This window comes from Hippoglossus hippoglossus, chromosome 20 (assembly GCF_009819705.1).
Source record: "Hippoglossus hippoglossus isolate fHipHip1 chromosome 20, fHipHip1.pri, whole genome shotgun sequence".
Classification (NCBI taxonomy): Eukaryota; Metazoa; Chordata; class Actinopteri; order Pleuronectiformes; family Pleuronectidae; genus Hippoglossus; species Hippoglossus hippoglossus.
In genome coordinates this window covers 12,343,824-12,364,161 of record NC_047170.1, presented here as the reverse complement: position 1 = coordinate 12,364,161, position 20,338 = coordinate 12,343,824, and the positions used below count along the sequence as shown (strand labels likewise).

At 46.2% G+C, this 20,338-nt stretch overlaps 2 protein-coding genes across 3 annotated transcripts; one reads left to right on the top strand and one right to left on the bottom strand.

Annotated features, from left to right (window-relative positions):
- Positions 1–902: 902 nt before the first annotated feature.
- wasf3b (WASP family member 3b) lies at positions 903–13,166 on the top strand. Its single transcript, XM_034572113.1, has 9 exons — positions 903–1,033; positions 6,177–6,333; positions 8,673–8,807; positions 9,056–9,209; positions 10,126–10,243; positions 10,436–10,617; positions 10,718–10,993; positions 11,736–12,055; positions 12,360–13,166. The coding sequence occupies exons 2-9, from the start codon at positions 6,201–6,203 to the stop codon at positions 12,515–12,517; spliced, it is 1,476 nt and encodes a 491-aa protein (XP_034428004.1). The 5' UTR covers positions 903–1,033; positions 6,177–6,200; the 3' UTR covers positions 12,518–13,166.
- A 3,298-nt stretch (positions 13,167–16,464) lies between these two features.
- On the bottom strand, positions 16,465–19,894 carry gpr12 (G protein-coupled receptor 12). Of its 2 annotated transcripts, none has more exons than XM_034572118.1 (2): positions 18,816–19,008; positions 16,465–18,680 (listed from the first exon to the last, which is right to left on the bottom strand). In XM_034572118.1, exon 2 carries the CDS (start codon positions 18,666–18,668, stop codon positions 17,640–17,642), a length of 1,029 nt encoding a protein of 342 aa, XP_034428009.1. In that variant the 5' UTR covers positions 18,669–18,680; positions 18,816–19,008; the 3' UTR covers positions 16,465–17,639. The 2 variants fall into 2 exon arrangements, with proteins under 2 accessions (XP_034428009.1, XP_034428008.1); XM_034572117.1 differs by lacking the exon at positions 18,816–19,008 and adding an exon at positions 19,584–19,894 and having other exon boundaries at positions 16,466–18,680.
- Positions 19,895–20,338: the final 444 nt, after the last annotated feature.

The window sequence follows — 20,338 nt, the reverse complement described above, 5'->3', positions numbered from 1 at the left end:
AATACAGATAATATAATGAAATTAGCGATTTTCACACTGGGGAGTGTGAAACAAGGGAAGATTTTTGCAACATCTCTTGTAAAATTGACTAGTGATTAGGAAAATTGTCGATTAACTAACAGCCTCATCAGAACTTTTAGTGAAATCTATGATCCCTCCATCGAATTTACAGAATCGTGAACTGGGAGCAAATGTGTTTCTCTGAATTAACTGGCCCACTTTATTACATTGTCACACACGTGTATGCTTTGGAATTCATGTCTTAATCAATTATAAATGTCAAAGTGACAGCTTTATAACGTATGCAGGCCTTCACTTTGCACCTTGTCCAGGAATAGAACTGCATTTCCGATTAATGAAACTCCCTTTCCTAATGCACCAAACCTCCTCAGTCTGCAGTCCAGACACTACTCCCTTCTCTTTGGTGACAGCCATCATCTCCCCCACACCGTTTCTGTGTCTACAAACACACCTGGGAGAGTAAAGCGTAGATCTATGTTTAGCAAATCCTCTCATTGAGCCTCTTCCTGCAGGATGCTGGCCCAGCTCTCTCTGTCTGTTACACAATACCACCCCAGCTCCTCAGCACCACTGCCCTGTAGCATGTTTTAACGTTACATCAAATGTTTCTGCCATTACACTTTGTTTAAATCATCATTTTCTGCACTAAAAATCCCTACAGGCCTGAAAATAACATTAATTTACAACCCTTATAATATAAAATTAAGCTTTTCAGCGACGCCCAAGTGTAGCCCCGCCCCCTCCGTTCACAGCATCACTTCGGGTCCAGGGAGCCTCCCTGTCACTCATCTTCTGTGGAGAAACGCCATTGGTTGGAGCAAACGTCCATCACGTGTTAAATCCCCTGCCTTGAGGCGTGACTGGTTGAAAGCGGGCCAGTGGGCGGGCCGTGGTCCTCCATGGGTTTCTCCCCGGAGTGTCCAGACGGGCTGAGGGACACAGGATGGCAGCTAACGGGAGAATCTAACGGGACATGCGGACCGGCTGATTTCTGATCCGATTCCCGCTGCTGGTGAGGGGCTCGTGATACTTTGACACACTAACAGCACATTTCGTCACATTCGGGTCAATTCGCGCGGTTATTTCTGCCGGTTTCAGCCTCATTTGTCCAAACTTAGTGGTCGACCCCTGGGCATTAGCTAGCTAACCGAGTGGTCAGTCGGAGCGGACCCCCGGCGGAGGGAGGATAATACCCGGTCTCTGGGTCGCTGGACCCGGCCTGAAACTGGGGGTATTTGCTCCTCTGGTTTGGGACTTTAAAGGTTTTTTGGGGGGGGTATTTAAATGGATGTTGGCGGTTGTGCCGGTGCTTTTTTTAATCAGCTGTTGGACGCACCGACTGGAAACGGTTCGTCGGGTTTCAGGATGAAAACTGGCAGAAAATCCCGGAACCCGACGTGGATGAACAGATGTGGGTCAATCCATCAGTAACTGGAAGCGGCGGTGCGGAACACTGATTGATCGAGGTTGCCATTAGTTCACGCCTGTGTGTGTGTGTGTGTGTGTGTGTGTGTGTGTGTGTGTGTGTGTGTGTGTGTGTGTGTCATGGGGAGATGGGCAGCGTGCGATCATGTGTGTGCGTGTGTCTGTGTATATTTGTGGATAAATGTCGGTTTTAAGGCACGAAACCACATCGCAGCACATGTTAATAACTTCAAAGTGACATGCACTCGATAATATTAGAAAAAGATTGAACCTGAAATCTCATTAAAGTGCTCAATATTGAAATATGGCAAATTAGTAATAGACACTAACACTATAATGACAGCTTACCCTATATTCAAAGACATCCCCACTATCTGTAGCTGCAGCTGTTCACTGGGATTTAATACGTGTGTAGCACATTTTTATCAATGAATACCAACATATATACATGTTTAATGTGTAAAATACATGCAACAATCACAATTGTGACCAAAAATAAGCAATCAATTTCTGCAATTGTAAGCCCGAAACCTACAAAGGCTGGTTTTATTGTTTGATTGATCACCAAATTCTGGATCCATTTATTGATTGATGAGTCAGCTATTAATCCGCTTGTGTCACCGTGAGGAGAACAGCAACATTAGGTCATGTCTGCATTAAAGAATCAGGTATATGAGTAAGAATAATCCTGTTTTTAATATATACTTCATGTTAGGAGACCCAGAGTTCACAAAATATTACACTTGCTTGTACGATGTTAATCATACTAGAATATTTATGGTGAATAAAAAAAGGGATAGTGCAGAAAACATTGAATATTTATGGTGACATCTTAAATAGCTTAACTAAAAATAGGAAAGAAATAAAGGAATAAAAGAAAAACGTTAGTATGATGGTGCATTTACATAGATTTACACACACACACATTTACAGCCGATAACAAACACAACTCCTCAGTAGGAACAAGAAGAGTTAGAATAATGCTAGAGAATTAATGGGCTGGGTGAAGATAATACATTTTTAAATATCAATATACTGTACGTCGCAGTATGGTAAGTTTGCTAAATCCCATATTAAGTAATTAAATGATGGTCAAAGCTAATTATGCTAGTTTCTAGTCAAAGTTTGCTCTGAATCATTAGCTTTGATAATAGTGTATAATAATAGAAATGATGGTGAAACTTAAAGCCAAGCTTCAAGGCCTTTTCTGTGCACGTTATGATCCACTATAAGTCGCCGCTTTTACCCAGAGTGCATCGCAGGTACAGTACCATCAATGTTTTACTACAGAGTAAAACAAGGAGACGTTCCTGGACAGGCACACTGTCACAGCAGAATCTTCTTTTTTTTCCCTACATCATATTTGGGGCAGTGTGACCTGACGTAATCCACGCTGCATTATTCATAACGTCAGGGCAAGCAAAACAGCCTGCAACACAAGAAGCTGTACTGGGCTCATAAATTTGTAATGACTCCCCCTTTCAGTTCTTAATGGAGTTCTCACGTCTGTAGTAAAGGCCTCTCCTGCGCCCCGTGCATCTCTGAGAGAGGAGACGTGGGGCATCCTGTCCGAGTCACAGGGGGGAAGTGGGTTTTCACTCTGAACTTCAACCCTCTGAGGATCACAGATGTTTCTTTGCTGCTGAATGGGCTGTTTGGATGCTGCTAATGGGACGCTTGAGAGGCTACCTGGTGTGTTTGCGCATGTTTGTTTGCCTGCGTGTGCGCGATGGGTTGTAATAATTCATCCAAACACAAAAGACAAAAAAAAGATCAATGAGCACAAGCTAATGTCTTCTCTGGTGTGGTGGGTGAGATGTTTGAGGTTTACTTTCCCTTTCCCACTCCTGGGTTGCTTACTCACTTTTTCATGCTTTCATTACAAGAGTATAGGGGGCCTTAAAGAAGGTCGAAGAGGAGGAGGAGGAGGAGGAGGAGGAGGTTGAGGGGGAGGATGCATGGGAGAGCCAGTGCTGTTGCCTTGTGAACGCAGCTCTATTGTCCCGGGAACCTTTCAGTGGCTTCCCCGAGGTCCCTGCTCCGACCCCTCCCCCATCCGACACACTCTTTTTTCCCCCTCACACACACACACACACACACACACACACACACACACACACACACACACACACATAAACACACACACACTCTGTCCACCTCTTAATGTTACACACCACCCATTCTCGCTCTCCCTCACACTTTCTCATTCACTGTCTCTTTTTTGTCACACGCTCTTATCCCATGCACCCTTTCCTTTTCCCTCGCTGTGCTCTCCCCTCGTTTCTCACAAGCAGGCCTCCTCCGCCTCCCTCGCCTGCCAGCCCCCCCCCCCCCCCCCCCCCCCCCCCCCCCCCACCCAAAGCCCCTCATTATTTCGCCTCATTGATGTGATTGTCATTCCAGCCAGACAGTGAAAGCAGAAACACGCAATCTTCTCATTTGCATCATCTCCTTCCAGTGCAACAAGGAGGGCAGTATTTCCAAAATGTTTATGCAGAGTTCAGACCGCTTAAACCCCTAAGCCGCTCTTTTGCAACATAGCCAGACATTATAGACTGTGTTCAGTGTCCTCTGAGGCAGCGCAATATGGCGTAAATTTCACCCTTTTGTTTCCCCTCGGTGGCGTGAGGCTGTCGGGGTTTGCAGGGGGTAGCTCGCTGAGAAAACAGGGCCAGATGAGGCCTCTGCAAGTGGTCATTGGCCTCGTCGGTCAGAAGTGTCTCTTCTGTGTCATGGGCAGCTGTAATGACACGATCTGCTACTTGCTCTGTCTTTTTTTTTATACTATTGAAAATCTAATCTTTAATGAGATAAGGATTTACAAAGACTAAAAATATGGATATTCTGTCGTTTTTATTGGTTAATAAGAATTTAAAATCCTATTTTCTTGTGCTCATTAATTTGCTCCTACAAAGCCCAAACAATATGACTTGTGTTTCCAGTACCTGTCAACTATTATTAGCCCCCTGTCAGACTGCCAGAGCGTGTGTCTTTCCAACCTGCTTTTCTCTGAAGTGATTTTTCTATTTTTTTTTGGCGTAGCTACACAGTAAAAGCTCTGGAACTGCTAATAAGCATATAATAATTTGATTGGCGAGTCTGAGAATTACATGTGAATGTTTCATTTTTGGAAAAGGGCGTGTGTGTGTGTGTGTGTGTGTGTGTGTGTGTGTGTGTGTGTGTGTGTGTGTGTGTGTGTGTGTGTGTGTGTGTGTGTGTGTGTGTGTGTGTGTGTGTGTGTGTGTGTGTGTGTGTGTGTGTGTGTGTGTGTGTGTGTGTGTGGATCCATCTGTCTCGCTGTTTTGTCCTCCTGGCTGCTTCTTGAGCCGTATCCTCATTGTTCTGGCAAAGAGTTTGGACAGGAAGGAGAGATGTGACAGTTGGGAGGACCAGGAAACAGTCCAGACTGAGACCACAAAAACAGGAAGCAGGAAGAAGAGCCGATAAGATGGCGGCTTCACTGAACCCTGGGGTTTCTCTTTCTTCTTTAAGGGCATTATCTGTACACCTTTGAACTACAGAAGGGTCGGAGGGTCGGATGGAAGCTAATCAGAGTTTAATTTCCGAGACTAAAGTTCAACCTTGCGATTACGGGCTTAGATGAAAACATTTCTGCCCTTAATTCTTTCAAATGACTGTCGCCCATAACCAACAATGTTTGTTGGTGTTGAACACGTCCATGAATCTCTGTTTGTGTCAGGTTTCCAGCTGGGCAAGTGACAAGCCGGCCTGGGATTAGCTGGCACGCTGGATTCTCCTATCCCTAATGCTTTAATCTCTCTGCTGGTCACCACAAGTCTTCTGGCTTTGGACACTGTTGATCATCACTGTTGGTTCTCTGTCCTCAGGCTCACCCTTCATAATGTTTTGCCACGCTTTTGTTTTTTTAAATATACACCTTACAGTAAAAAGCAATACAATACGACAACACTACTGCAAACAATGTCCTCAAAAATGAACTTGCAAGATACATATTTGCAAATAATTATATGAATATAGAGGTGATATTTTTTTTGCAGGGTTTTTACAATTGGTTATTATTTGTCTTTGACTCACGTCTGAACTAGAACCGGTCGATTCTGACAAAACTAGATATTGTCATAGTTTCTATCTCTTTGGGACTGGATATTACAATATGTCGAGCATGGTACTGTAACTTTTTATTATGATTTGGGGGTTGGTGTGGTGGTTTCTGGGTAAAAAACCTTGTGCATGACTAAGCAACTAACTTTTATTGTTTATTTCAGTCAGGCAACTCAATGTATGCCTGTATTTTAACTGGTGCTGAAACTATTTATCAACTAATCAATCACCAGAAATATAATAGGGGACTATTTCATTATTCAGCTATTTATTAGATTATTTATTTGACTTTTTTCGATCAAAAATGTCAAAAGAAAATTTTCAGGCTCAACTTTTACAAATGTATATTTTTTTCTTCTGTGATGAGAAATGTAATTTCTTTGTGTAATTTACTTGATATTTTTACAGATCAGTCATCACTGAATTGATAAAACAATCAGCAGTTTTATTAATAATGAAATAAATGTTATTTGCAGCCTTAATACACAATTTCTTGTTAATATGTATTTCCAAACTGATGATGGGGTCTTGCTCATGGACTCTTCAGCAGAGCGGATGCTTGTGAACACATCGTTTCTCCATCACACACAGTCTCTCTCTAACCTGTGTGGGATCTGTGTCTAAAACAGTTTGTGCTTGTTTCCCAGTTTGTGCCAGTGTGCAGCCTCAACATGCCGCTGGTCAAGAGGAACATCGAGCCCCGCCACCTCTGCCGAGGGGAGCTCCCCGACGGCATCGGCAGCGAGCTGGAGTGTGTGATGAACAACACGCTCTCCTCCATCATCCGTCAGCTCAGCAGCCTGAGTAAGGCCCCCCCCCCCCCCCCCCCCCCCCCCCACACACACACACACACACACACACACACACACACACACACACACACACACACACACACACACACACACAATGTCGCCTTTACAAGAAGACGCTGCTAACATCTAAAAGAAAACACCAAAAGAGGTTTCTGTGTGAACAGAAAAACAGAATCTTAACCTCCTCGGGCTGTAACCCCTCTGACTGCAGCGTGACGACTGTCCACGCTGTGTGTAGCCTCTTTGTAATAGGACAAGATCACATGCTTGCATCATTAATCCTAAAGCTGAGATTGATTTGGGCGTTGTCGTGGTTACAGGGCCTGGGGTCACTGGGCTAGCAGGCGGCTTACAGCAGCCCCACACTGGAGCATGGAGGGTTGACATGTAATCCTTTTAGATACTGTAGCTCCGCAGAAATGAAATTATCTGGACAGCTGTGTGCATGTGACAGTGCAGATCTACTCTTTGTGTCAGTGTGTGGAGAACTGTTCTACACTGAATGTTATGTTCACTGCAGATCTATTAGACTGAGTTATTACTCCACCAAGGGCATCTATCATCACATCCTTCGTCCGTGGCCACGTCCTGGTTTCATATTCTGTCAACACGATGCTCTGTGTTGTCCTGGGACAGGTGCTCTTCACCCATTTATCCTCAGTTGCTCTCATTTTCCCTCTAGCCCACTGTTAGGAGTTCATTCTGTTTCTTAACAGCATAAAATCAAACCAGTCCTTCACGCTGTTAACCCTCTACTCTTTGGCCCTGACACACTGGTTTGCTGTCTGTCTCTCATTGTGTCAAGTTCCTGTGTTGGGAGTGGGCCCTTCAACAGCAGCTGTGTGGGTTAGATATAAATACTTGCAGAGGGCTGGCGGGGTTCAATTCGACAGACAACACACACCGTGCATGTGTGTGTGTGTGTGTGTGTGTGTGTACGAGAACCATAAGAATCCTCAAGAGAGGTCAGAGTTTGTGGGGCTCAGCATGCCGGATCTGTGATTCTTCCTTCCTCTCAATATTTTTCCCACTGCCCATCCTGTCAGCGGGGGGGACAAAAATAGCCTGTAGCATGCGTTTGTGTGTTTTGGCCGTACCATCTATTTTTACACACAGTGTTCTAAACGTAAACAAAGTTTTCAGATGCCTGCTGAAGTTGCTCCTTTCTTTGATCATTCATTTCCAATAATTTAGAGTCTTGTATTAAAAGGTTTTCTTCTCTTCTTTAAAATGGGCTTAGATTGCTGGAGCCTGGAGCAGCTCCCATAGTCCTGGACTAACAGGCGTTTCACGATCACAGATTTTACTGTGGGTTACTTCCTCCCGCTGCTGAGGCCTCCCTTTACTGAACCCTCTTCCACAGCGGGGTTACTTTTAAGTGTGTCCACTGGGACCGAACCAAAACAACTCAATGTTTGTCATCCAGTCAAAATGTCAAATGGACCGTCCTACAGATAACAGCACTTTCTTTGAGATAGTAGCCTTAGCAGTGGTGGAGGAAGTAGTCAAATATTTTAAATATACTGTAAGTATTAAAAGTACTTGCTGAGTGAAACCTATTCCCTAGTGCAACAGTCAGGTACATCATGACCTCTGCGGTAAGAGGTTATGTTTGAACACATGAAGGATGTGGTATGGATCCGGGAAGAACATATTACATTTACTCTTTCACCAATTTCCCAGAGAATAATTCATGGCTCTTGATGAAAAAAATCTGGCAAATTTAGTACAGTAATGAAGTAAATGTACTTAGTTACATCCCACCACTGAGCCTCAGTTTCACACTTATGTGCCTGGACCTGCACCAGCTTTAGCACATGTATAGAACCCTAGAGTCAATCATATCTCTTAATTAGAAATCGAAATAAACACTATTGGCTTTTAATTTTAAACTTTATCAGCTCTCCTACATGCTGCTGGGCAACTTCTGAATCTTTGCATCTCAGCAGCAAGAAATAGTGTGTGTTCTTCTCGTAAACTAGTGTCACTGACCAGCTACACAAGAATAATATAACAATGATACTTGCTTACTGGCACATCCACAGCAGAGTATTGTTTAATTTCCTGCCTTTTACAGCTGCACACATATACACAGTAGAATTTGAACAATCCATAGTCAGATCATATTAAATTATTCATGAGGAATGTTTCTTCATGGAAACGTATGAGGCATCATTTCCTGCACAGATTCTTAAGACTCTGGTTTCACATTGTGTCACATTACCAGTGTATTGACTGATTGTCCTCAGTCTCTGCGGACTTTACTTGGCCCCAGATAATGATTTCTCCTTCTTTCCCTCTGATTTCCCGTCCCTTTCTCCCTCTTTGCAGGCAGACATGCGGAGGACATATTTGGCGAGCTGTTCAATGAGGCCAACACCTTCTACCTGCGTGCCAACTCTCTCCAGGACCGCATTGACCGGCTGGCCGTCAAGGTCACGCAGCTGGACTCCACTGTGGAGGAAGGTGGGTCAGGGGTTAGAGGTCAGAGGGACAGGGTGCAGCGAGTCATTACTCATTGCTGAAGTGTCAGCCTTATGTTTTCTGCATTTTTTCACTAAAATGTATCAGAGAGATTTCCACCCATAACATGACTGAACGCTGTCACAGGGATAGTTTATCTTTGTAACCCTGCAAATGTCGCTTTTTCTTTTTTTCCTTTAATTTCTCTCTTTTTTCCTAAAGGCCATTCATTCATTTTTTTTTTCTGTCAGTTTCCCTGCAAGATATCAACATGAGAAAAGCCTTCAAGAGCTCTACCATTCAGGACCAACAGGTGGTGTCCAAGAGCAGCGTGCCCATTCCTGTCAGAGAAATGTACAACCTGAGTGACAAGCCTCCGCCGCTCAGCATCCTTTCAACGTACAGGTTGGTGCTGCCCATCTATTGTCCTCCACATCCCCCGAGTGGGGGTCAGTCACTGCTGCAGGTTGCAAGAATATGCTGTAATTATGATGAGAAAACATCACACATCATAAAACATTTGGTCAGAGATTTTCCATCAATATCTGAGCTTTTTTATTTTCTCACTTTTAAGCACATTAAATAAATAGAGCATAATGTGTTTCTGCAAAATCCAGCTTTATGATGTGGAAGCTAAAACAAATGTTTGATATGTAGGACACCAAACCTCTATCTATAAAACTAAGAAGCTAAAATCAAAAATTCATACAATAACATTTTTGTACAAATTGGTCAATTATACTTTAAAATATAAAAAAGGTTATATGCATATATATCATATTTCTATACTTTGGCTGGTCCTGAATCTGTGTGGCATCAAAAAGGCCTGGAAAAAGTCCTAAATATAACTTGATGCAGAGTCCTCTTTAAAAGTTCTCTATTTTCACTAGTGTCTGACCTACATTCACAGTCTTGGTCACTGCGTCCATGCAGTTGTATTTTCCAGTACTTTAGGTGCATTACATATTTAGCATGACTGGCTCCAGTGGGAATCGAGCTCCTAGCCCTGACAACACTGCTCCGTTTTCTCTCTCTTCACTCTTTCTATCTCTCCCCCTCTCCACTTTTTCAGCTTGTCGTTTTCACTCTGTGCATAAGAGCACAGGATTCCCACTCACGATTTCACCCCTGTTCTTCCATCAGCCTCCACTTTTCTTCAATATTCACAGCTTCACGTTTTCCACAACCCAGTACATTCACAAAAATACCACCAAACCTACTATTCTGCTCAAACAGGGACAACGCAATGACTTTATTTCATACAGATTTCTTTACTCACTTTTGTATTCCTCTTTAACATTTTCGGTGTCTCTTTCTGTAGGGATGACAACAAGGACGCACTTAAGTTCTACACTGATCCCTCGTACTTCTTTGAGCTGTGGAAGGAAAAGATGCTGCAGGACACAGAGGACAAGAGGAAAGAGAGAAGGAAGCAGAAGGTACAGTTCTGTCACAAGCATCTCCCGTATCATCGTATGGTTCAATGTGCCAAGATTACATTTTACGGAGGTCTTCAGGTTATAAAACATGCAGGAATTTCCGGTGCAATTCATTTAAACTCACATAATGAACATAAAACAGCCCTTAGTTAAACAAAGTATCCTACAAATCTCTCTCTGTTTTTGTTCCAGGAGCAGCGTCGTTGTGTGGATGGGACATTACAGAGGGAGGTGAAGAAGGTTCGCAAGGCGAGGAACCGTCGCCAGGAGTGGAACATGATGGCTCTGGACAAGGAGCTGAGGCCGGACCATCGACACACCATACACCGAGACAGAGGGGCTTCTTCTGAGGGCTCCATGTCTCCAGAGAACAGGTGAGTGAACACACACAGTCCGTTGTGTTTCTTCATTTTTCTTCTCGACTGGAAACAAGCTCTTCAAGGTTTCCTCGATTTTCATCCCTTCTCTTATCAGGGGTCATGGTGCCGATCAGCACCACTACCCGAACGCCATGAACCACGCTGGCCACGCCCACACCTACTCCGGCCCGCCGCCCAGCATCCTGGCCGCTCAGATGGCTGCAGGACACGCCGCTCGTGGAGGAGGCGAACATGACAACAGGGGCAGGACGATGATGGCCTATCAGGGCGGGACACTGGGCCGTGTTCACCACCACCAGGTCCCGCTGCCTCCTCCGCCCAGCGAGGCTATGAACGGCGGCTCCATGTCTCTCCCACCTGTGGACTACAGGTAAACATATGAGACAAACTATCACTATCATACTGTCAATACATATTAATATGGTTTTATTCGCTACAGTTATGGTATTAATAGTTTTTTAATAGTTTCTGATTTTGCCGATAATAAGGAAATGTCCCAATTAAAATAATGCATTCTATTTCATACATGTTAGTTGTTTCTCCTCATTTCTCATTTTTGATTCTTTATGTTTTTATATTATTGATTTTGTTCAGTAAATGTTTGCGAGAGGAAACAACCGGCTTCATTTCCATCATCTGAATTACTGCTGGCTCTTATTTTTCCAATTCATTAAGACGGCCCGATTTACTGCCAGAAACACAAATGTTATGAAGAAAACTGTAAATCAGTTTGTGCTGAATTTGTGATCCTAGAAATTGTACAAAACCATAAATGCATTAAAAAGTGCAACGGTGCAATAGAGTAAATAATAAATAGTTAAATAATTGCAGTATAAAAATACATCATGTTTAAAAAATACAAAAGAGAGACAAATGTGACAACTCCAAAAAAAGTTGGACAGAAGTTGAGCTGCTTCACAGTTCACATAGTACATTGGTATTAAATGATGTTTTCACTTTGAGATAATGCTGCCACCTAGTGGATTAGTATCTCTAGGCTTTACTCTCGAACCCTGTTGCCTTCACTTATGAAACAGAACAGCATCAATAATATCAAGTACCGACTGTGACTGTTTTCTAACCCGTCTGTTTCTGCTCTGTCCTTCCTTCAGTATTGATGGATATGCAAACACCGGCCCTCCGCCCCCTCCCCCAGCTCCTCTCATCCCGTCTGCCCAGACTGCCTTTGCCTCACCTCCTGGAGGTCCCATGTCTCCAGGCTCAATGGCTGCCGGCAGCTACATTCTGCCTCCACCACCTATGTCTGGCATCCAGTTGGCTCCACCTCCTCCTGGTCCTCCTGGTCCTCCACCCCCTCCTCTTCCAGCTGGTGCCTCCCACTTCACAGCCCGCAAGATTACCTCCTCTGCGCCCGCTGAGGCCGCAGGGGTCACTGATCCCCGCAGCGACCTGCTGGCTGCTATACGTATGGGTAAGAGCCACTGCGTGTGTGTGGTTCATTTTAATTTATCTTCCTTAAAACAACATACATTTGTAAATCCTTTCTGCAGAGCATTTATAAAAACAATGATACAAGAGAAATGTTCACAGTATTGTGGTACAGCACTGAATCCAATATTGAAGCTTATGTGACACTAAAATAACAAAAAAATGTGGGTATGAATATATTGACATTTCTATATGTCGTAAATGCACGTTAGACAACATAATTAAGAAATAGCTTAATTCTAAAAGCTGAATAGGTTTAAAACATGGAATTCGGTTTTCCGCTGCAGGCATCCAGCTGAAGAAGGTGCAGGAGCAGCAGGAGCAGCAGGCGAAGAGGGAGCCGGTCGGAAACGACGTGGCCACCATCCTGTCGCGACGCATCGCCGTGGAATACTCCGACTCCGAGGACGACTCCGAGCTGGAGGAAAACGACTGGTCCGATTAACACACGCGAAAAAAATATGGGATAATAACCACTGAAGATACACACACAATGAGAAGAAGACACACAACCGGTCGATCTCATACTCACTTGAAGGAATGCCCACGGGTTATCACACACTTTGTCGCTGAAAACACACAAACACACACACGCACACACACGCGCACACACACTACTACACTTACACAATCACATGCTGTAGGTTGATATAAGCTGAAAGGTCCAAAACTGGAAATCTGGGAGTGTATTCAAGTTGCATTAACACTGTAAAGAATCTAGTAATAGACTTTAATGCTGACCACTCCGAGAACCACTAACATTCAGTCTGCTGATTATATTTCAAAGCATTGTGAATACACCCCAGTGGATGTTTCTCTGCCTGTCGTAACACTTTAGACACCGCGTGAAGGTGCTAATCTCATGTATAGTCGGAGTTCGAGAGAGTTATAGGAGAATTAGAAACTTTCCTCTTGAGCTAACCAATGTACTTGTCTTTTTTTAATGTTTTTACTCAAACACTTGCGTATGCCATAGATCAGGAGGCGAGTTTTTAACATGTAGATGGAAATAACTGGAGTAACGGACGAGCTGAGTGGCAGCTGCAGTCAGTGGAAGATGGAGGAGCGTCTGAAGGGATGTGGGAAAGATGCACGACGGAGAATTAGGGCCACTTAGAGGGGGGGGAAAAGACTGCATAAAAAAATTAAGAGAATAAAGTTGGAATATGACGAGAATAAAGTCCTGTTGCCTGCGTTAAAATTAGAAATGTGGAGCATCTTGTTAAGTTGTGCTATAATATAAAGTTCACAAATAACAAATGACTTCTTTTGGCTCATCAGCACCACATTATCATGTGAATCAGGACTTTGAAAAGATTGTGTAAGAAACTGTTCTGAAGAAAGAACCACGCTCGACTGTACATTACTGAAAACTGTTGATATATTCAAAGGGGTTTCATAGTTTCTCAATGAGATTCAAGGTTGTGGATCCAGAAGTAGTGAAAGTGAAAAAACGAGATTGAGATTTCTTCTCTTTTCTTCAACACGGCCCTAATTCTCCGCTGTAAAGATGAATGAGAGGGCGATATGTAAAAAGTCTTATTGATCATTAATATGAAAACTGAGCCGTCTGCGTCTGCAATCGCTCACTGCTGTGTGGGAGGGAGGGTACGGGTGAGGGCGGGGGGGGGGGGGGGGACGTCATGTATATGCTAGTGTGAGCTGTGTAACCTTTGACCCAGAGAAAAAAATAAAATGCTGAATGAAGGATCTCGGTCGGATGCCATGTCTCTTTTCTGTTCCGCCGTCGACACGTACCTGGCTTCAAGACTTCAGTTACCATGGTAACAGTACAACTAAGAAGGGAGTTGCCAGGGAAACAGAAGAGTGTGAAAAAGGGAGCCGGGGCGACGATGAACAAATTAGTCGAGGCAGGAGTTTTATGCACAGCACATGTTTGTTTTTAATACAAAATTAACAAGATCTCTCAATTGAGTGAACTAACCAAAGCAATTAAAAAGTACAACTAACACCTTGGAAAAATAGACACCACGTTCACACACACACACACGTTTGTACAATATCTCCGTTAAGTTAGTGCATCTTGATTATCATCATTAATACGTTTCCTTTTGCAGATACTTAGTAATTTGTTGTGCCATTTTCATCCAAAAAATAAAGTGCATTTCACATTGAAAACTATGCATACGTCTACACAAGATGCTGTTACTGTGGTGTCCCCCCCGTAGCTCCAACCCCCCACCCCTAAACACACACACACACGCACACGCACACGCACACACACATTCACAGGCCCTTGAGTGTTTTGATATTTAGCTCTAGATTAGTCACCATCGGAGAGACACCTCCCCCTCAGTGGAACAGCCCATCGCTGGCTACACATGTTCTCAAACCCCCGGCTGCGTCGAACATGTCTGTGCACGGTTACACTGTGAAACCATTCAGTAGATAAGCAGGTATGTGTGTGTACAGAGAAGTTTTACATCCAACATTACAGTCCTTCACCACTCGTGGATACAAAGCCCTTGTTCACACCCGTTCAAAAAAAAAAATTATAAGCTCGACAATGCTGTTTGGCTGCACCAGAAGGAAAAACATTCACCAATCAGAGAGGGTCGTGTACCATCTCTCTTCTCTTCCCCTCGTGTGTGACGCCAAAATCTGCTCAATCGTCCTTTAACCGGTGCAAACTGAAGTGAAGAAAAGTGAAACCGAACAGAATGTATCCTACATTGACAGCTGATGTGGAGAAATGTCAGTCAAAACAATTTTTAAAAAATGGTGCGACCCAACTCATCCCTCTGGTCTGACTGGCTTTGGTAGCACCATGCACGGTGGTATAAAGTAATATAGCCCCCCCCTCTCTTATGCATGCGTTATATACAGAAACAAATGACTCAGTTTGATTATAACTACATTCAGAAAAAAGGCTCTACAGCGCCGTTAGTATCGTACAACATCATCAGAATCTGAAAGAACACAGGCCCGACTGAAGTGGGAAAAAAATAGAACTTCTCAATGAATATAACAAAATAGACTTTTTTTTCTCTCCAAAGGTAAAAGGAATAAAGAGTTTGTGATGGTTTGTGATGTGCCAGTCTGACCTGTCGGGAAAACTGCAAGGTTCAGTCTGACACTGTGCACAAGTTCACATACATGGGCTACGTTCCAATGCTCAGACATGCTGCTCGTCAGCCGTCCTTGCTCACTCCCCCCTCGAACCTCACCCAAGGACAGAAGGACGAAGACTGGGCGTTCCTCGGATCGGTGAGAGGGGGACGTGAGGATGCAAAGAAGCAGCATCATCTTTGCATTTGGAAGTGGCCCTTTTTAGCTCATATAATCATTCAGAGGTCACTTAACGGACACCTGCCTCCACCAGACAGGATTGATTATTTAAAGTAGGGTAGGATATCGGTGAAACAGAGGAAGGGAGAAAACTGGGTCCCGGCCCCTTTTTCACTTTGGCTTGAAGAACTGGAGCGTCCACATCCAAGTCCCAAGTCCCATCTCTGTCCCAAAATAAGACAAGAAAGAAGCTCTACACACACACACACACACACACACACACACACACACACACACACACACACACACACACACACACACACACACACACACACACACACACACACACACACACACACACACACACACACACACACAAACGAGGCCACTTCTCTCAGAATGGACAGGAAGACTGGCAGCGTTATCCTCCGAGGTCAGGGAGAGGGAGGGGGGAGGGGGGTTAATGGGAATTTGTATTCTTCAGACCCCCCCCACCTCCACCACCACCACACACCCAACAAACACAAGACACAAGGAGACAGATCATAGTCTGCTGAGCTGCTGGATCACTCACACACACACACACACACACACCCAGAGGCCATGCATCCCATCCCATATGCACGACAACACAGTCCCAGGCGACACACTGAGGCTTTAGGTTGTGACGACAGAGGCAACAAAAACAACAACCACACAATAAAATCCATCCCAGTGGGACAAATTATCACAGCCTGATTCTGGGGGGACAATGAATGAGGCAGTGGTGTCACTGAGACTAATGAGTTGTTTGATCTCGTCCACTTTTTGTGTTGGGCATGATTCTTCACATCACCCCCGACCCCCCCTCCCCTGTTTGAAGATGTATTGCCGAAGAATCACTGGAGCCTGGTCCTCCCCACCCGAGCGGCCTTCGTGGTGTAAAGAAGTCATGGTGGATGTTATTGCTGTCTGAGTATTGCTTCACATCTAAAAAAAAAACAACAACCATTCACGATGGGCGAGTTATTGCTGACATGGGTGGAGAATGGATTTGCAAACACTGCAAATCTGTCTGTGGGATCAATGTTAGTAAATTATTGGGGTCGTGGTGACACGTGACCTCCAGTGGCTTGTGTGACCCGCCACACTGGAGTCAGCAGGAAAAGGGGGGGGGGGATCTGTGTTGCATGCAAAGTAGACTGAGGTGAAGCGTGGAGGATGGCATGAGACCAAATAAATGAAATTTTATTCAGATTTATGCCACGTGAGCTTTTGATTTCTTCAATGTCATGTCGATGCTTTAGGGGCATTGAATTTGAAATTTGTGTTATCATTTAAAATTTGCTTTCAGGTTAATATCACTCTATTTAAATGGATTTATAGCTAAATCCATTCAACTATAAGAGATAATTTCAATTCAGAAGGTGAAGGAGGAGGGATAAGAGGTGGTTACATAACCCAACAGGCCTCTATACTGATAAGAAATGGAGGAGAGGGGGTTAATGGTGGTGGGGGTCTCCTGGGGCTTTGTCTTGATCCTCCCAGACGCGAGAGCTGCAGCTAAACAAAAAATACATACGCGTACAATCCAGAGAGGGGGGAAATGGGAGAAAGGGGGAGGAGGAGGAGGAGAGGCGGGTCGGTTTCTTTCTCGGCGTCTGTGGAGGACGCGGGGCGCGGATCAGAGAGAGCGCCGGGTCTATTTTTAGCTCTCCGCCGCTGTTTGGCTTTCGACGCACGTCCAGAGTGCAGCAGCAGCAGCACAGAGCCGGGATGCTGCTCCAGACAGACGGGCCTCACGGTGGAGATGCCTGCGTGTCCTCTCCTCTCAGCTCCCTCCCTCCCTCCCTCTCGCGGCTTTGTTCATCTCCCGTGCGCTTTTACGCACGCACAGGGGCGCCAACTAATAATAAACCCGCCCCTCCCTGCCCCCATGTGAAGAACAGCACGTGTCAGCCAGAGGTCTGGTGCTGTTAACTGTATGCACATCCTATGGATGGAACATGTGATGCACTCAGCGCGCTCTGCAGAACAGAGGAAGGGCGTGGCACGGGTCGGAAGGGAGGGGCCGGGATGCAGGCCTACAGGGGGAAGACAGTGAGATACGTTGCCCTATGGTGATTGTAAGAAAGGAAAGAGAAACTCCATCCATCCATCCATCCAGGCGGGCTGTGGGTCAGTGAGCAACCTGCCTCAGCCAGTGACACCTCCAGCAGGAGCCGGAGCCACTGCCCTGGGCCTCCTCCCCTGACGCTGCCCTCTGTGACACTGGACAGACCCAGTGAGGAGCAGAGCTGACCCAGGGCGCCTCTCTCTTCCCACCTGGGTCTGCTTCGTCAGACGTCACTGGGGGTCCTTGCACGATGGGCCACACTGGCGGGCACACAGCCACAGCACACCAGCCACAGTGCCTTCTGGATCTCCTGGTTCCTGAAGGCGTAGATGACCGGGTTGATGACGGAGTTGTAGGTAGCAGGCACCAGCGTGGCATAGGTGTAGAGTGGAGGGTAGGTGTAGTCAGCGATGAGGGAGTAGACAGTGAACGGCATCCAGCAGGCGGCGAACGTGCCCAGGATGATGGCCAGCGTCGACACGCCCTTCCGTGTTGTGACGTAGTGGGGTGTGGCGGCCAGGAAGTGGTGCTGGAGGGCGATCTGATGAGCGTGGCGCATCACAATCTTGCAGATCTGGATGTACAGCTGCAGCATGAGGCCGAAAAGCAGCAGGAAGGAGACGGAGAGCACGGCGATGTTGTTCTTCGTCAGCGGCCGCACCACGCTGCACGTAGCCTCCTCCGCCAGGCAGTTGACCCCTGTGACCGGCAGCAGGCCCAGACACAGGGAGAGGCCCCACAGCAGCACCAGCATGGTGTAGGTGAAGGCCGCCGTCCGCTCCGAGTTGTAGGTGAGGGCATAGTACAGCGACAGGTAGCGGTCAATCGTGATGGCCAGCAGGCTGAAGACGGAGGCCGAGAAGGAGGCCACCACCAGGCCTACGGTCAGCAGCTGGGCAGAGTCAGAGCGAAGCAGGTAGGCACAGGTGAAGTGGAGCACCAGGCCCAGGCCGGCCAGCAGGTCGGCCAGCGCCAAGCTGCCAATCAGCAGGAACATGGGGGCTCTGAGTGCCGGGTTCTGCCAGATCACCAGCACCACCAGGGCGTTCTCACAGGCTATGAGGGTCCCTGACGAGCACAGCACAATGTCCCAGGGGTTGACCAGCAGGGGCAGCTGGCTGGGCGAGAGGGAGTCCTCTGGTGGAAACGACCCCAGGATGGTACTGTTGTCCATCGGCCCCCCGCCTCCGCTGGCCCATGCTGTGGGGTCAGGGGTCAGCCAGCTGGGAGTGACCGGTGGCTCTTCACTCATTGTGCCCCCCGTCTGAAAATGACAGAGAAAGAGTGAGGCTTTGAAGTGATCGTCCAAAATGTGGAGCTTCACACAAAATCAGAAAGCCATGAATAAATCATTTTGTGCGTGTGTGTTTTTCTTTTGGTTTGTATTTTTAGCTCTTACACTTAAATGCACTGAAAACAAAAACAGCGAGAGGCCGCTCTTCTCCACGTCTGTGCACGACACTGGATGTGTTCGTGGCTAGACACCTGTGTTACTCATTCCACAACACAAAAAATGGCCAAGGTTATATTCTCAGTCTGGTGTGTGGGCCTGTGAACGCACATTATGCAGGGAAACAAACACAAACCTTAGTGCTGCACTTTTATAACTCGGAATTAAAACCTTGAGCTACACTAAAAACATCACTCTGCGTCCAATGGCTTTAAATAATAAAACTCTGAACAGCAATGGCATGTGAATGTGCATCGGTTCCACGCAATTACCATTATGCATTTTCCTCTGTGGCTATTATTATTATTATTAAAGCAGCAGAGGCCTGCAGCCTACATAGGTTAGACCACACGTGAAGAGCTGTTTATTAATGTATATGCACGAGGAGGGGGGGTAGAAAAACGGTGCAGGCTCTGCAGCATCATTTCAGGCCACATTTCCCAAAGAGCAACAATTCCCGAAGCTGTCAGAGAGCAACAGTGGCAGATACCGCGCCCGTCACGGATTCACAGCCTCCGTCTGTAACGCCATGCATGCACCTCACACTGGTGGCCATATGGTGCACCTCGCACCGGAGGAAAAAACACAGAGGCTGCTGTTGCACGTCAGAGAGAAAGGGTGCAGGAGAGGAAAAAAGAAAAATAACAGGGTGCAATGTTCCCTTCGTGCATGCAAAGGATGCTCAGCCACTTCCACCTCCACCTCCACCCAGCCTACCTTGATTCTGCGAGCGGAGACCTTCCGTCTAGATGGAAGCGCGACAGCAGCCTGGTGTCTCCATGTTAGTGATGAGGATGGTTGCAGCGCCGGTGGACAGAGACAGCAGCAGCAGCCCGGGGAGGAGGAGGAGGAGGAGGAGAGGCAGGAGGGGAGGGGTGGTGGTGGGATGCTGGTCCTCTCTGCCTGAAAGCAGGGATGGTGGAAGGAGAAGAAGAAGACGAATTAGAAGGAAGAGGAGGAGGAGTAAGAAAGAAAGGAGCGCGGGGCGGCTCAGCCGTTAACGGCACATCGCCGTGGACTGCGGCTGTGCAGGGCAAGAGGTGTGCGTGTGGATGGGAGAGGAGGAGGAGGAGGAGGAGGGGGTGGTGATGAGGAGTCCCAAATGAGCCAGACTCTCAGAGACCGGCTGAACTCCATTTAAAAAAAGAGCAAAATGTCTGATACCTGCTGGCTCCAGTACGCACAGACTGGTTTTTACGCACCTGCAGACTGTTTCCCAGCCGAGGCACGAGCAGACCTGCGTGCGGCAACATTCAATAATAAAGTTTATTCAGTGTCTCCTGCAGGATGCACTCAGTCTGCAGAGCTCTGTGAGTTTCACTGATTTCTTTCTTTTTGAGGAGCCTGGCTCCAGTTTCACAGGGACCCGCTCCCCCCCCCCCCTGCGACGCCCTGCTATTCTGGTCCCGTCTGTGCTATTAACAGCAGCCCTGATGTGTGTCACCATCCTCCCATCCCTCCCTCCTTCTCCC

Excerpts from the sequence above, each read along its gene's own strand:
- wasf3b (XM_034572113.1), top strand. The coding sequence starts at position 6,201 with ATGCCGCTGGTCAAGAGGAACATCGAGCCCCGCCACCTCTGCCGAGGG. Across the intron at positions 10,994-11,735 it reads CTCCCACCTGTGGACTACAG|TATTGATGGATATGCAAACA; the intron begins GTAAACATATGA and ends TCCTTCCTTCAG. Across the intron at positions 12,056-12,359 it reads GCTGGCTGCTATACGTATGG|GCATCCAGCTGAAGAAGGTG; the intron begins GTAAGAGCCACT and ends TTTCCGCTGCAG.
- gpr12 (XM_034572117.1), bottom strand. The coding sequence starts at position 18,668 with ATGAGTGAAGAGCCACCGGTCACTCCCAGCTGGCTGACCCCTGACCCC.